We start from the raw sequence: 13,271 nt of genomic DNA, 5'->3' as shown, positions 1-13,271 counted from the left end.
TGGCTCAAGTAGACACATGAGACTATGTGGGCAGCTCCTGTCTAGAGGCGAGATGAGAAGGTACAGGGGAACAGAAGCTGGCTGAATGGACACTGGAATACAGGGTGGCGAGAAGTGTGCCGTCTGATAAGGGGAAGAGCAACTAGGAATACATAGCAAGGTGTATATAAATTTTTGTATGAGAGACTGACTTGACTTGTAAACTTTCACTTAAAGCACAATAAAAAAAGAAAAAGTGACCACAGTGCTGAGAGAACTTCAAAGTTCACAAATGAAAATACTTAAGGCGAAACTGTCGCTGCTTGCCCTAAATGGCAAAGGGAACTGGTGTTGAAAGTTGACGAAACGAAGAGTCATGGATTAGAGAAATTTTTTACTTTAAATGTCCCTGGTAGCCTGGTATAAAACCAAAAAATCCCAAATGCACTGCCATCAAGTCGATTCCAACTCAGCTAGCCAATAGGACAGAGTAGAATTGCCCCCATAGGATTTCCAAGGCTATATAAATCTTTAAAGAAGCAGATTTCCACATCTTCTCCTGCAGAGCAGCTGGTGGGTTAGGAGTCGAACTTTTGGTTAGTAGCCGAGAGCTTTATCCACTGTGTCACTAGGACTTCTCTGAATAATCATTAATCGTTAGGAGATGGCCAAATAAAGATGTCTATATGGTAAACAAGTTCCGTCTCCTGTTAGAAATCTGGATTTTGAGCTTTGCTTACATCCTAGTACAGTAACGAATGGAGAGAAATACACATTGTTGAATGTGTGTGTAAAAGTTTAGATAGATAGATAGATGATAGATGGATGACAGATATATCAATATTTGCTCATAATCCTATGGAATCAACAATTATCTTTTCATATTACATGTTTATTTTTCAGCAAGTGTGAGGGAAATGTTGCAGTTATTTTTTATTTAGGTAACATATTTTCTAAAGGTATAATTTAATGTAGTGGAAGATGAAGTGACTGGTCTCATCGACAATTAAAATTCACTGTTTTGGGGAAAAAAATTCATAGTAAGCTTCTCTTCACTCTGCAGGCCCTCTGAGACTCAGACTGGGCTGGGCTGGCAAGCCTGGGAGGAAGTCTGTAACACTGAGGTGCTTTGACGCTGATATCAGAACCCCCATTCTGGGTTTTTTCCCTACTGCTTAAGGCCCCAGCCTGAGGCCCCAGGGAGACAGGCACCCCCTACAGGCCCAGAGCAGCCTCACACCCCTGCAGGCGGCTGTGGTTGCTAGGCAACTAGCGGACCTGTGCTGAGACTGAGATGGGGGAGTTCTGAAGGGATTTTCGAGGAGGAGAGAGACCATTTCTCTCTCCATCCACCCTCTCTCCCGCGCCTTCAGCAAATAGACCGGGTGGGGGTGGCGCAGGCTGCTGCCGTTTGATGATCTAGGCTCATTCTTGAAAGTAGTGCTTTCATCAGGTGACTTCCTGTGAAATTGTTCACTACAGATTAGTAAGTAAGCACAAGTAAGCTTGTACTTACCTTGCTTACTGGGTCATCCGCCCCTGTCAGAGGCTGTAAATTTGAAAAGAGGCTTTGATTTTGTAGGAAGGTGCCGTGGGGTTGGGAGAGCAACAGATGCCAGGGAGAGAGCAGCAGAATCTTTGATGTGGTGAGAAAGTGTGAAATTGTTCACTACAGATGATCTGGGAAGCAAGGTAAGCACTGTGCTTATCTATCCATTAAGCATCATGCTTACCTTGCTTATTGGATAATCTTCCCCTGGCTATTGCTGTGGGTGTACATCCTTTGTTAATGGGAATTCTAGCAAATTGGGCATGGGTGGGAATTATTTGGGTGATTATTCTAGAAAGGTATCAAGTTTTCCCCACTATTTCCCATGTACGGGTTAGGGTACTACTTTAGCCCATTAAAATAAAAAGGCTCTTGGGAATGACAATATATAAATGATCATTCATATTTCGATGGGGACAAGTTTCTCAGTGAGTTTCCTGAATTAGGTTTCTCTACAGAGAAGAAAGGAGAGACTGTGAGGTCTGTGGACCCCTGTGAGTACGGACGGAGCCCAGCAAGAGAGAAACAAATAAAAAGAATGGGAGAATGATAAACAGAATTTGGCAGCTTCCTAGTGCAGTGTCTGGTTTGGGAATCCCGAGCTCTGTGCCCTTTTGTTAGGGCTGTGCTGAAGCACCTTGTCCTTACGTGGGCCTTTGGGAACCAGAAATCCACAGCTTTTTTCCCCTGGTAACCTAGAATTGTGGCTCAGAAGTAGACTCAGGCAGGCCAAGGCTGTGGCCACAATAACCCCTCCACTTGGGACTTGTCTCTTCCCTCTCAGCTAGTACAACAGAAACTTCATTGTGGCAAAGCCCCCCCAAGCCATGGTAAGCTAGGGGAGAGCTGTGCCCATTGTAGACTTTCCCTGAAGAGTTCCAAGGCAGATGTACCAGGCTGAGGTAACTGGCAGAGCCTCTGGCCCAGCCACTGCTTCAATCCACATCATCTCCACAGGGCATGATGGCAGGGGAGGCTCCTTGTTCTGTGTGCTTCCAAACTGAACTGGGTCGGGACTGTGCCTCGGCTCTATTAATAGCCCCCCTAGCCCTGCCTGTTAGCCCCAAACTCGCATGCCAGGAGCTGTGAGTCAGCAGCTAAAAATAAATGGAGAGCAACTGCACCCGAACTCCATTGAGCAGCTCCCCCTGGCCTCCGCCCCCAAGTTTTTGTCAGCCTCAAGTCTCCAGTCCAGGGCCTCATAGAGGATAAGTACGCCACAGCTGTCCGGTTCCCCTGGGAAGAGAGTAGGGATTTACGGTGACAGGCCCAGGACTGAAGTACCGAAGTTTCAGGGTTAGGGCTGGATCCCGGCGGTCTCGGGCATTTTCGCTCGGTGTCTGGACGCTGAGGTTAGAGGACTGCAGCTGAGGACCTGGGAGCTGGGAGGTTGGGACTGCGGGATGGAGACGTTGGAGGTTGTCATGGTGAGGTCGAGAGGTGAGGGAAGAGGCTGAAGGGCTGTGAGGCTGGGAGACTGGAAGGGGACAGAAAAGTAGGGCTGGAGGAGGAGGTACGTGCTGAGAGGTGAGAGCCCGGTAGTGCCCGACAGACTGCGCGCTCCAGAGCTGAGGTCGGTGGTTGGCTCGACTGAAGGGCAGGATCGAGAGTGAGGAAAACTAAGGAAATGCAGGTTGAAAAGGCAGTGTGTGGAGACCTGCCCAGTACAAAGCGGCATCGACCCCCAAGAAGGCTGGGAGCAAGGCCGTGGCAGCAACGTTTGCTCCCGCAGCACCTCCTGCGTTCTCGCCAGTTGCGCACCAGTGCCCCCGCCGACCGCCGCCAGCTGCAGACCAGGTGTGTTGGTGCGGATGCCTCCGTGTGTCTGTATGTACATGTGTGTTCATGGCGGGGGCGGGGCGGCGAGAGAAAGGAAGGGGTGGGGTCCGGGAGGAGGAGGAGGGAACACAAATTCAAACTCGCCCACGTCAATCCCGAGACCGGAAGTAGCCGGAGGCGTTCTGGGAATTGTAGTTTCCATGACTGACCTGCAACGGAGGGGTAAGGTCTTGCCCCAAGATACTAGTGCTGCCCCAGGTCTCAATCTGGAAGGAGAGGAGGAATCGGTAACCGAACCTCCTGACCATGCCAGCGCCTTAATTCGATTTCTCTTCGTTTGGGGACACAAACCAGGGGTGCAGTGGGGAACTGTAGGATCAACCACAGAGCCCCCTGCTGTCCCCGTTTTTGCCTTAGCCCATCCCTCCCCTCCAACCCCTTCCACTAGATTCTTCATCCTAGGCCAGCTCCGCATTGGCCACCTCAACTGCTTAAAGGCCCAGGAACCCAAGAGCAGCCGACACATTGAAGAACTTACTCCTCGCGGGGGTGGCTAGGCCGGAAACCAGAACCTGCGCGCAGTCCAGAGAAACGAAAACATGTGGAAATCGGACCGTGCCCCCAGGGTTCGGAGCCAAGGACATAAGTACCCACCCGGCATGGGGAACAGGTGGCATCCAGCAAATATGTCACGGCGATGACAGACACGGCCCTCATCTTGGGGCAGGTGTCCACAAGGTGGAGCTACAACGCAACGCTGCACAGCGTGCCTCGGCCTCCGGGAACGCCCCCTGAGGCGGCTTCTCTCCGGCCACCTCCTTGCAGCCCTTCGTTGCCTTAGGTAGTTCTTTCTCCCACCCTCAGCCCATGAATCTCCCCACAATGATACCCCCCTTCGCCTCCAATGTCATGTCACATCCAACCCTGGAAGGAAGGTGCATCCTCCTCCCAGTCTCAGCACTGAAAAGATTAGACTGTGACCAAATAGGAATTAAATTCATTGAATAACAGATTAACAGAGAAGATACAGGAACCAACCTGTCTTGAAGAAAAGCCTGTGCACAGCAAAAAAAAAAAAAAAAAAAAGCCACCTGTAGCCACAGAATCACATGGCTAGATGGGCTCTTTAGCCCCCAGCCTCTAAGCCAGGGGTCAGAGGAGACAGTGCATGGGGTGGGGAAGGTGTCTTAATCATCTTTCAGTTCTCCGGGAAAGGTCATTTTGTCACATCCTTCCATCACTCTTTCAAGCTGTTCCACCCCTAACATACCATGTGCCTTCTACACAAAAGCATGTGTACACAGGTCTGAAACATCTTGGCAGTTGGCCTTTCACTTCCTGTGTTCTAGTTTCATTTTGGGAGAAACTTTTCATGACTCACTGTCTTCCCAACCACCTCAGGCCAAAACCTCAAAGGGAGTAGCTATCATGGCAGCTTGGGGTTTGCCCACCGTCTGGGCACAGGGCCCCCTCATGGTTTAAAACCTCCTGTTGCCAAAGTTCCCACCAACTGCCTACCCCTGAGACATTCCACCTCAGCCATTCTCCCTTCCTTGTTGTGGGGCAATGCAGACAGGCCTCAGGTTCCAGTTGGTGAGGGGCTAGGGCAGGGCATTCACTCCATTATGAAATTGTTGATCCTGGTCAGCAGCACTGCTGTTTCCAAGCCTGGGAAGGGAGAGGAGAGGGTGGGGCATACTGGGAGTCAGCAAGGGGAAGGCTAGAGGAGGAGAAAAATGAGGTGTGTAGTGGGGAGTTCTTACCAGTTCTCTCTGTCTCCTTAGCACATCTCCTGTAGGAAGAAAAGCTTCCCACTGTAGGTTCAGCCATCTTCAAGCAGGACCTTCTGACCCCGGGTTCCCCCAAACTGCCTTTCCCAGGTTCAAACCAATTTGGTAGTATAAGGGTCTAAGGATCTCAAAGGAACCGACAGGATGAAACCCCAAGCCACAGGCAGCATATCTGATTCCAAATCAGCCTTATCAGTAGGGGCCTGGGGAGACTGAGTACCCGGAAAGCTGAGGCACAAGGCGCTCACCCTTGGAGGAGGAAGGTCCACAAAAGCAGCAGGGCGGAGACGCAGTTGGTGATGACCCACATCATTAGGTAGATTTGAGGGGGCTATGGGAACAGGAAAGGGCCCCTCTTGGTGGCCACAGCCCCAAGGGTAGTGTATGGGAGTGGGAAATAAGTGAGGAAGAACGGGATAGGGTTAAGGAGAACCAGGGATGGGAGAAGGAGAGAAGGGATGACAGCCTCAAAGCCCTTACAATAAGCCAGATGGGGTACTGCATCTGCTGCAGCAGCTGGCAGTCGTTGGTGGTGACTGAATCCACCCCTGCACACCAGAGTAGGGAGAAGAGCCATGGTTTGTTCACTACAAATAGGTTCACTGAGACATTATCCTGGTGCAATGCCCTGTGGAGGTGAAAAAACAAAAACATGGAACATCCAGAATCATGGGGCACAAGGAATGGAAGGCAGCCTTCTGTTTGTGTTTGAATCTACAGTGGCATCGCCAAGAAGGTATCAGCTCTATCCTTGCATAGCAGCCCCTGACCAAAAGTTACTTTCTTTGTGTAACTGTACTCTGTCTCCTGCTGAATTCCACCCATGGGTGTTAGCTTTGCCATCTGGGGCCACACAAATGTGTCTCTTCACTTTGTCCCATGATAGCCCTTCAGAGGTCTGAGGAACAGAGACCATGTTGCCCTGAGTCTTCTCTCCTCCAGGCTCAACAGCTCCAGTTCCTTCAACCATTACTCTTGGGACTCTGGTTATTGTTCCCTTCACCATACAAATCTCTCTAATCTTATCATACTCCAATTTATCAGTGTTCCTTTTAAAATATGGGGCCTCCATCTGAACATGATATCCCAGGTGGGCCTCGAACAGCTTTGAGTGGACCAAAACTATCCCTTCCTGTTTTCTGGGCACTATACCTGTATGAATGTAGTCCAGAGTCAGGTTAGCTTTTGGCAATGCCACATCCCACTGATGACCCCACAGTGCACACTGTTCAATCAAAGCTCTGGCCTTTTTTATACATCTTCCTGCTGATGTCAGTGTCTCTACTCTTGTCTGTGCACTTGAGCTTCTTTTGAGCCCCCAGTATAGGTCTTTACATTTATTTCTGCTGCATTTCATCTGGTAGAATTGGCCCATCACTTTAGAGTATTTAGAGCTTTTTGGGCTTCAATTTTTTCATTAGTGTGTTCATTACCGATTCATGTCTTTTGGAATCATGATCAGCAATCGATGTTGACCAGGACAAGATTGGGATGAGGGCCAAACCCTGTGTCATGTCTCCCTCTGTGGTGACAACTTGGGGAGAGGTTCTTGAAATACTTATGATAACTGGTCTATCATTCAGTCCACATTTTTCTATCTGACCACAAGGGACTTATAAGAGACCTTGGCAACCACTGATGCTTTGAAGTCCATAATATTTACTGGCTGGGCCAGGTTCTGGAACCCAGTGCACGTCTGGTACTCTCTTGCCTCACTTTTCCCTGGATCTATCCTGTCTTGCACTGAACTCTTTGGTGTAAAATAAAAGATAAAATCCTTCTCATAGCCTACCAAGTCCTACCCAATTTCGCCCCTGCCCACCTCTCCAACCTCGCCGTCCCCTTGCTCATTAGGCTTCTGTCCCTGCTCTTCTGTGAATCTGCTCACAGTTCACTCCTTATGACCATTAAGGTCTCAGCTCACACAGCACCTCTTTAGCCACTCTTCCTAATGTAGCCCACTCTAGCCCCCACTCCAAACCCCAATCACTCTATTAATCTTTCTTTTATTGCCTTCATAACACTTGTCACTGTTTTGTTAGTGTTTCATTGTCTCTCTCTTTCACTAGTACATAAATTCCATAAAAGCAGGGACCTTGTTTGTCTTATTCACACTGTGTCCCCAAAGCCTATAAAAAATAGTGCCTGACACATATCAAGTATTCAAAAATGTTTGTTGTATGAGTGAATGAATGCATAGCCTTTACCCTCCTGCGTTGGTCCCTCCCCACCATTAAGCCTCATGTGATCCCAGCAGTTCTTATCCTCACTTGATATCCAACAGTGGCAGGTTTTGATAGGGGAGGTTGAGAAACTGCGGCCTCTCAGTTTTGTTGCCTCCCAGCTGTCCGTATATCTGGCGCATTCCAGGAGCCCGTTGTTGGACATTAGCCCGATCTTCATCTGGTAGCCAAAGGACCTGTGGATTAGGGAGGATGGGCATGAAGCTGGAGAAGACACAGGGGTTCCATGGGATGGGGCAAGGGCAGAGAGATTTCACCACAGAATGAAGTATATGAGCTGAGGCAGGGGGCAGCCCAGGGAAGGTAGGGTGAGGGGAGGGGTGAAGGGGGTCCTAGGGCTCCTGGCAACATCACCATAGCCTGGGGCACCCTTGCCCTCAGCACAGTCTCCAATGTCTGGTTCACAAAAGTATCATGGTACGTGTGGTTTCGTGGGGGGCGGCGCAAGTCAAACATGATGGAGAGGTTGAGGATTGCAGCTTCCTTCAATAACTCTTCTAATGCTGGTACTGTCTGATTCTCAGCCTCTTCCCAATCAGGGTCTGAGAGTCTCTTGGCCCCCCAGAAGGGTTGCCTCTATAAGAATAGTAAAATTGTTTTAAAAAGAAAAAAAAATAGGACAATTATTTCAAGACCAGAAGAGGCCTCCAGGCCAACCCTCCATCCTCACCATCTTCACTCATTTTCCCTACTTGGTGTTCAGCTTCTGTCTGCCTCTGAGCCAGGTTTCTTTCTCAAAATTGTGATATCTTACTCTAAAATCTTAACTCTGTGACCTCAAGCTCCTACCCTGCCAGTTTTCTAAATTCGTCTTTCCCACTACACCTTCTCTTTGGTCTCATGGAGGCGTCTGAGATCTTGTCTCTTTGGTCTCCTCACAATCCATTAGCCCCTTTGTGGCCATACCTACATCGCCAAGACATGGTCCATCCATAGCTTGAACTACTTTTCCATAGCACCCTCAACTCCCTTACTGCCCCATCTGCCCTATAAATCCAAAGCTCTGATTCAGTTCTACAATCTACCTTCTGCACCCCTATAATTGGGGGGACTGGGAAGTAACACGGGCAGAGCACACCTTGTGGACTGTTGCCACTACAGTCTTATTTTTTGCTCATTCCTGCTTAGCAGTCCTTTCACTTGTTCTTGATTTGTTCCCTCTCTCATTTCCCCTGGAGCCCTGGTGGCATAGGAGCCCTAGTGGTTAAGTGCTACAGCTGCTAACCAAAAGGTCAACAGTTTAAATCTACCAGCCACTCCTTGGAAAGCCTATGGGGTAGTTCTACTCTGACCTATAAGGTCACTATGAGTCAGAATCTACTCGACCAGCAACAGGTTTTTTTTTTTTTCTTATTCCCCCTAGTGGCTATTCTAAGGCTTTGCCATTCTCCTCTACACCCCTTATTATCATTGAAAGACCTTACCTCCCAATTACTGATGTGGGAAACCTAGCTATCTAACATTTACTAAGTAATTGAGTATTGCCAGGAAGTGTAGTGAGTAACCCAGACCAAAACCAAACCCAGTGCTTTTGAGTCGATTCCGACTCATAGGGACCCTATAGCACTTTGTTTATTAACTTATTTAATCCTCCCAATAACCCCAAAAGGTAGATATTTTATTATTCCTATTTTCTAGGTGAGGGAATTGAGGCAGAGAGAAATTAAGGAATGTTGCTCAGGGTCACACAGCTAGTAAGTAGTAGAGCCAGGATTCAAACCCAGGTAGCCCTTGTTCTTAATCACTCTGATATATCATAATATATAGCATTAAATGAAAAAAAAAGCAAGTTGCAAAAGAGTATGTATAGTAATGTATAGTATAGTGATCCTATTTGTAGAAAATAAAAAAGTATACATACTTTATTTTGTACAAATAGGATCACTATACTACACATATATACATGTACATATATATATATATATATATATATATATATGGAGCCCTGGTGGTGTAGTGGTTAAGAGTTCTGCTGCTAACCAAAAGGTCGGCACTTCAAATCCACCAACCGCTCCTTGGAAACCCTATGGGGCAGTTCTACTCTGTCCTATAGGGTGGCTGTGAGTCAGAATCGGCCCTATGACAATGGGTTTATATATACACATACACATACGTAAAGGAATATATACCCAACTGTCAACAGTGAATACCTCAGAGGGGCTGGATTATGGGGAACATCCCAATCTCTACATTACTTCTCTAGTGTTTTACTTTTTTACAATGAACATGCATTACTTTTGTAATCAGAAAAGGAGAAACTGAAAAAATATCCTTTTAAATATTTTTCATCACCTACAGTATTAGTGTCCACACTTCTGAGCATGTCATTCAAAGCCCTTTAAGACCAGGCCTCTGCTCACCTTGCCCCGAGAGCTTGCCAGCTTCATCTCCCACCACCACTCCAGTGAATTTTATCTTCCACTTATACTGAGCCACTTTCTGTTCCCTGAAAACATGCTGTTCATACTTCTGGGCTTTACACATACTCTTCCCTCTGACTAGAATTCTCTTTCCCAGCCTTGCCCATCTTAAAACAACAACAACAACTATCATTTGATAATGCTGCTGAGGCATCCTCTCCTCTGTGAAGCTACTCCTGATCCCTTCTCACACCCACCCTGATGAATAGAGACTTCTCTCCTTTTCCTCTCTACCTGGTAAACACCTTTATTGCTCTAGGTTTCATATTCTAATAGCCTGTTGCTTAGGCTCTTTTCTTTACTAGATGGGAGTGACTTGAGGGCAGAGACTATATTCTTATTGACCAGCACAGGGCTCAGCAAATGCTTATCAGTGGAATGAACTCTGCCCCTCCAGGTGGCTGTCTCTCCCCAGAGGCTGTCCTCACCTCTAGGAACCAGGCCCCAGCATTGAGTCTCTTCAGTTCAGCCCAGGAGAAGTCACTGCTGTGAGCTTTGATTCGGGCTGGGAACACAGAGGCCACATCTGTGGTCCTGCCCAGGTGCTCATCGTGCATGAGGAAGGGGACCCCGTCGGAGCTGAGGGTACAAGGGGTGTCAGAGGGGCAAGCTTTGGGGATGATAGTCATTTCCTGAGCTCTCCCGCTGTCTCCCTCAGCACCTCAAAGCCCCCAAACCCCAGCCTCCCTCACCTGACCATCACATCTGTCTCAAACACAGCAGCTCCACATCCAGCTGTCTTCCGCAGGGACATCAGGGTGTTCTCGGGGGCCAGCTGGGAAAGGGAATCAGTGAGGAGGTAGCAGGGAAGGGCGGGAGCCTGGGAACCCACAGACCTGGCTGCTGCAGCCTGAAAGAGTATACCCTCACCATCCTCCCAGCATTCTGCCCAACACTCACCATTGGGGCCCCTCGGTGTCCCATCAACCCAGGCTTGGGGGGTAAGTCTCTGGGTTCCATGATGCAGGGTGAGGAGATGCATAGGGGGACCAGGTAGATGGCCAGGACAACTCCAGAAAATAGGAGCAGTAGCAGAATCTTGGGACCTGTGGGGAGTAGGGGACAGACTATGGAGAAAGGGCATGGGTGAGCTCTGGGGACAGAAAGCAAAGTTCAGGGGTGGGAAACGTGGCTGACAGGAGACAGAAGCACAGGCAGCCAGTGAAGACTTGTGGGGTTGGCACCTCTTCCATGGATACGGTAGAAGGTATCAGCCACAGACCAGGCCAGGAGGGTGATTCCAGCCACTGCTCCGATATGAAGGAATGGGGCTGTGGCCTGTGGACAAGAGTTGGTGAGAAAGGGTCTTCTTCCTGGTGCCCCCTCCTTCTTCTGTTTGAAGTTCAGAGCTTCCTGCAGTCTTGGGGCATCAGGGAGCAAGATACGTTCTGAGGTTGACCATAGGCAGGGGCTCCCACCTGAGTATTAGAGATCGGCCACTCACCTGCAGTGACAGACGTAAGCTATGCCACTCCTGCTTCCACTGGATGTCTAGTCCCACAAGGCCAGCGGCCACAAGAAGCATAATGAGGAGCAGTAGCACCTGGGGGACCAGGGATGACTGGAGCCTTCTCTGTCAAACGGGGCTTATAGCTACCTGGGCTGCCCCCTCACTCTATGGAGACAGGACCCTTCCCTTCCGCTGACTCACCCACTGTCCTTCTTTCACTCAACAAATATTTACTGGGCTTCAGGTCTTGGGCTAGACCCTGGAGATGTTATGGTGAAGTCCTTGTCAAATAGCTGGCCAAGCCCTGGGCCCCAGTGGCTCCCTCTCTCCCTGGCCCCCATCCTCACTATACCTTGTGGAGACTGTGCAAATGCAGGGGCTGTCCACAGAGCTGCAGGAGCAGGGCCAGGAGCTGGGGGTCCAGGGTGGTTGGAATAATCAGGCACCAAGGAAGGGTAAGTTCACTGAGGCGGACTTCCCAGGCTGATCCTTCCCTCCCATCCCAAAATTAGCCCCCTCCCCTCATTGGCTAGGGTTAGAACAAGAGGGTGGAGCTGAGCAGAAAGGAAGGCTGAGCTGGGGGTTTAGGTCAGCTGCCCCTGGACCCACCAATAGCAGGGATGCATATGTGACCAGTAGAGAGATGACCAGCAGGAATACCAGGGACCAGTCCATCCAGTGTCCCCAGTGGTGGAATATGAATCTGTGGGAGGGGAGAGGGAAGTGTCCAAGTGGGGGAAGGGCTATCAATAGCGGCCTGAGGGAAGTTGGTGGGTGGATCTAGAAGGAGGACTAGATATAAGGGATTGATGATGGGAAAGCCCTTCATGGGGCCAGGGGCTCCAAGGATGGGGGAGACTTTGTGGAGGGATTTTCTGGGGAGGTTGGGTAGCAGGAGAGCTGGGCTTGAGGGGCTGGGCAGGGCTGAGGGATAACTTATGATAGGGGCTGTCCCAGGTTGGACAGTAGGGTAACATGTATGCTGAGGAAGAGGGGAAGTCCATGACACACTCATTGAAGTTATGCAGGTCATTGAGAAGGATGAGCCCGATGTACAGCCAGCCCAGGGAGAGGAGGAAGGTGAGGAAGAGCAGGCCAAACCAGACACAGTCACACTGCAAAGGGGCGGGAGAGAAGCTTACAGCCAAGTCCTCTTCTCAAGCCCAGAATCCCCTATACATGGCAGCTTAAGGGGGCTTCCTGCCATGCATTGGGCCATTCTGTTCTGGGGGCAGCTTTTTCCATATTTGAGGGCGATTTTCTTCCTGGGGACAGAAAGCCCCTCTTCCCCCCCGCCCCAGCTGCCTATAAGCGCAACTGTCCTCCTCATCCCCTCTGATTGGCCTCCGCCTTCGGATTCCCAGCCAGAGGCCTAACTTGGGGGAGAGGGGAAAGGTAGGGAGAGTACTTGCCCTGGGCACCACTTGAAGTGGGGCAGTAATTAGCACTTTCTATTTTTTTTTTTTATGGGCCATCACAGTTTCCATCACCAGCTGTGAGAGATCATTCAGCAATTTAACACTAATTGCCCTAGGCACTATTTTCCACAGTTAGGCCCCTGCTTCCATCCTCCCCCCTCCATCCCTACTCCACCTTGCTGGTTTGCATCCTCTCTTTGGGGGATTTTCTCCAGTGGCAGCTATACAGGCAGTGGAGGCACTGGGCCCAGATGGAGCAGCAGCCGGGGGACTCTGCCATGGTGAGGGCCTGGGGGAAGGGACACTCGGCCATCAGGGATCCTGGCAGAGGGCAGATTCCTGCCTCCCTCCTGGTGTATCTAAGGAGCCCAAGGAAGGAGCAGAAACATGGGTTGCTGCTCAGCAGCAGAGGTCAAAGGGCAGAGCCAGAGTGCCGGATTGGATGAGGAGATAAGCAGCCCTGGCTCCAAGCCTAGCACATGGTATAATCTTCAAGGTCTTTCTTTCCCTTTAATCTTGATACTTGGAAAGTCAGTGGGACACCAGGAGGCCCTGCCTCATTGCAGACACCCCTTCTCTCCAATTCCTCCCCATTTAACAGCATCAAGCTCTGGGGTGGGGGGGGGGCTTGGGAGAAACTGCC

General features: G+C 49.7%; 1 protein-coding gene across 1 annotated transcript; it reads right to left on the bottom strand.

The window, feature by feature from the left end:
* Positions 1–4,380: 4,380 nt before the first annotated feature.
* GDPD2 (glycerophosphodiester phosphodiesterase domain containing 2) lies at positions 4,381–12,921 on the bottom strand. The gene is made up of 15 exons (XM_064278513.1): positions 12,804–12,921; positions 12,222–12,325; positions 11,820–11,913; positions 11,563–11,622; positions 11,205–11,303; positions 10,945–11,038; positions 10,661–10,806; positions 10,453–10,535; positions 10,189–10,339; positions 7,695–7,916; positions 7,368–7,516; positions 5,578–5,725; positions 5,346–5,428; positions 5,071–5,099; positions 4,381–4,975 (listed from the first exon to the last, which is right to left on the bottom strand). Exons 1-15 carry the CDS (start codon positions 12,906–12,908, stop codon positions 4,923–4,925), a joined length of 1,620 nt encoding a protein of 539 aa, XP_064134583.1. The 5' UTR covers positions 12,909–12,921; the 3' UTR covers positions 4,381–4,922.
* Positions 12,922–13,271: the final 350 nt, after the last annotated feature.

The sequence above is a fragment of the Loxodonta africana genome, chromosome X (assembly GCF_030014295.1).
Source record: "Loxodonta africana isolate mLoxAfr1 chromosome X, mLoxAfr1.hap2, whole genome shotgun sequence".
NCBI lineage: Eukaryota > Metazoa > Chordata > Mammalia > Proboscidea > Elephantidae > Loxodonta > Loxodonta africana.
The sequence above is the reverse complement of the archived record's forward strand: the minus strand, read 5'-3'. Positions and strand labels throughout refer to the sequence as shown.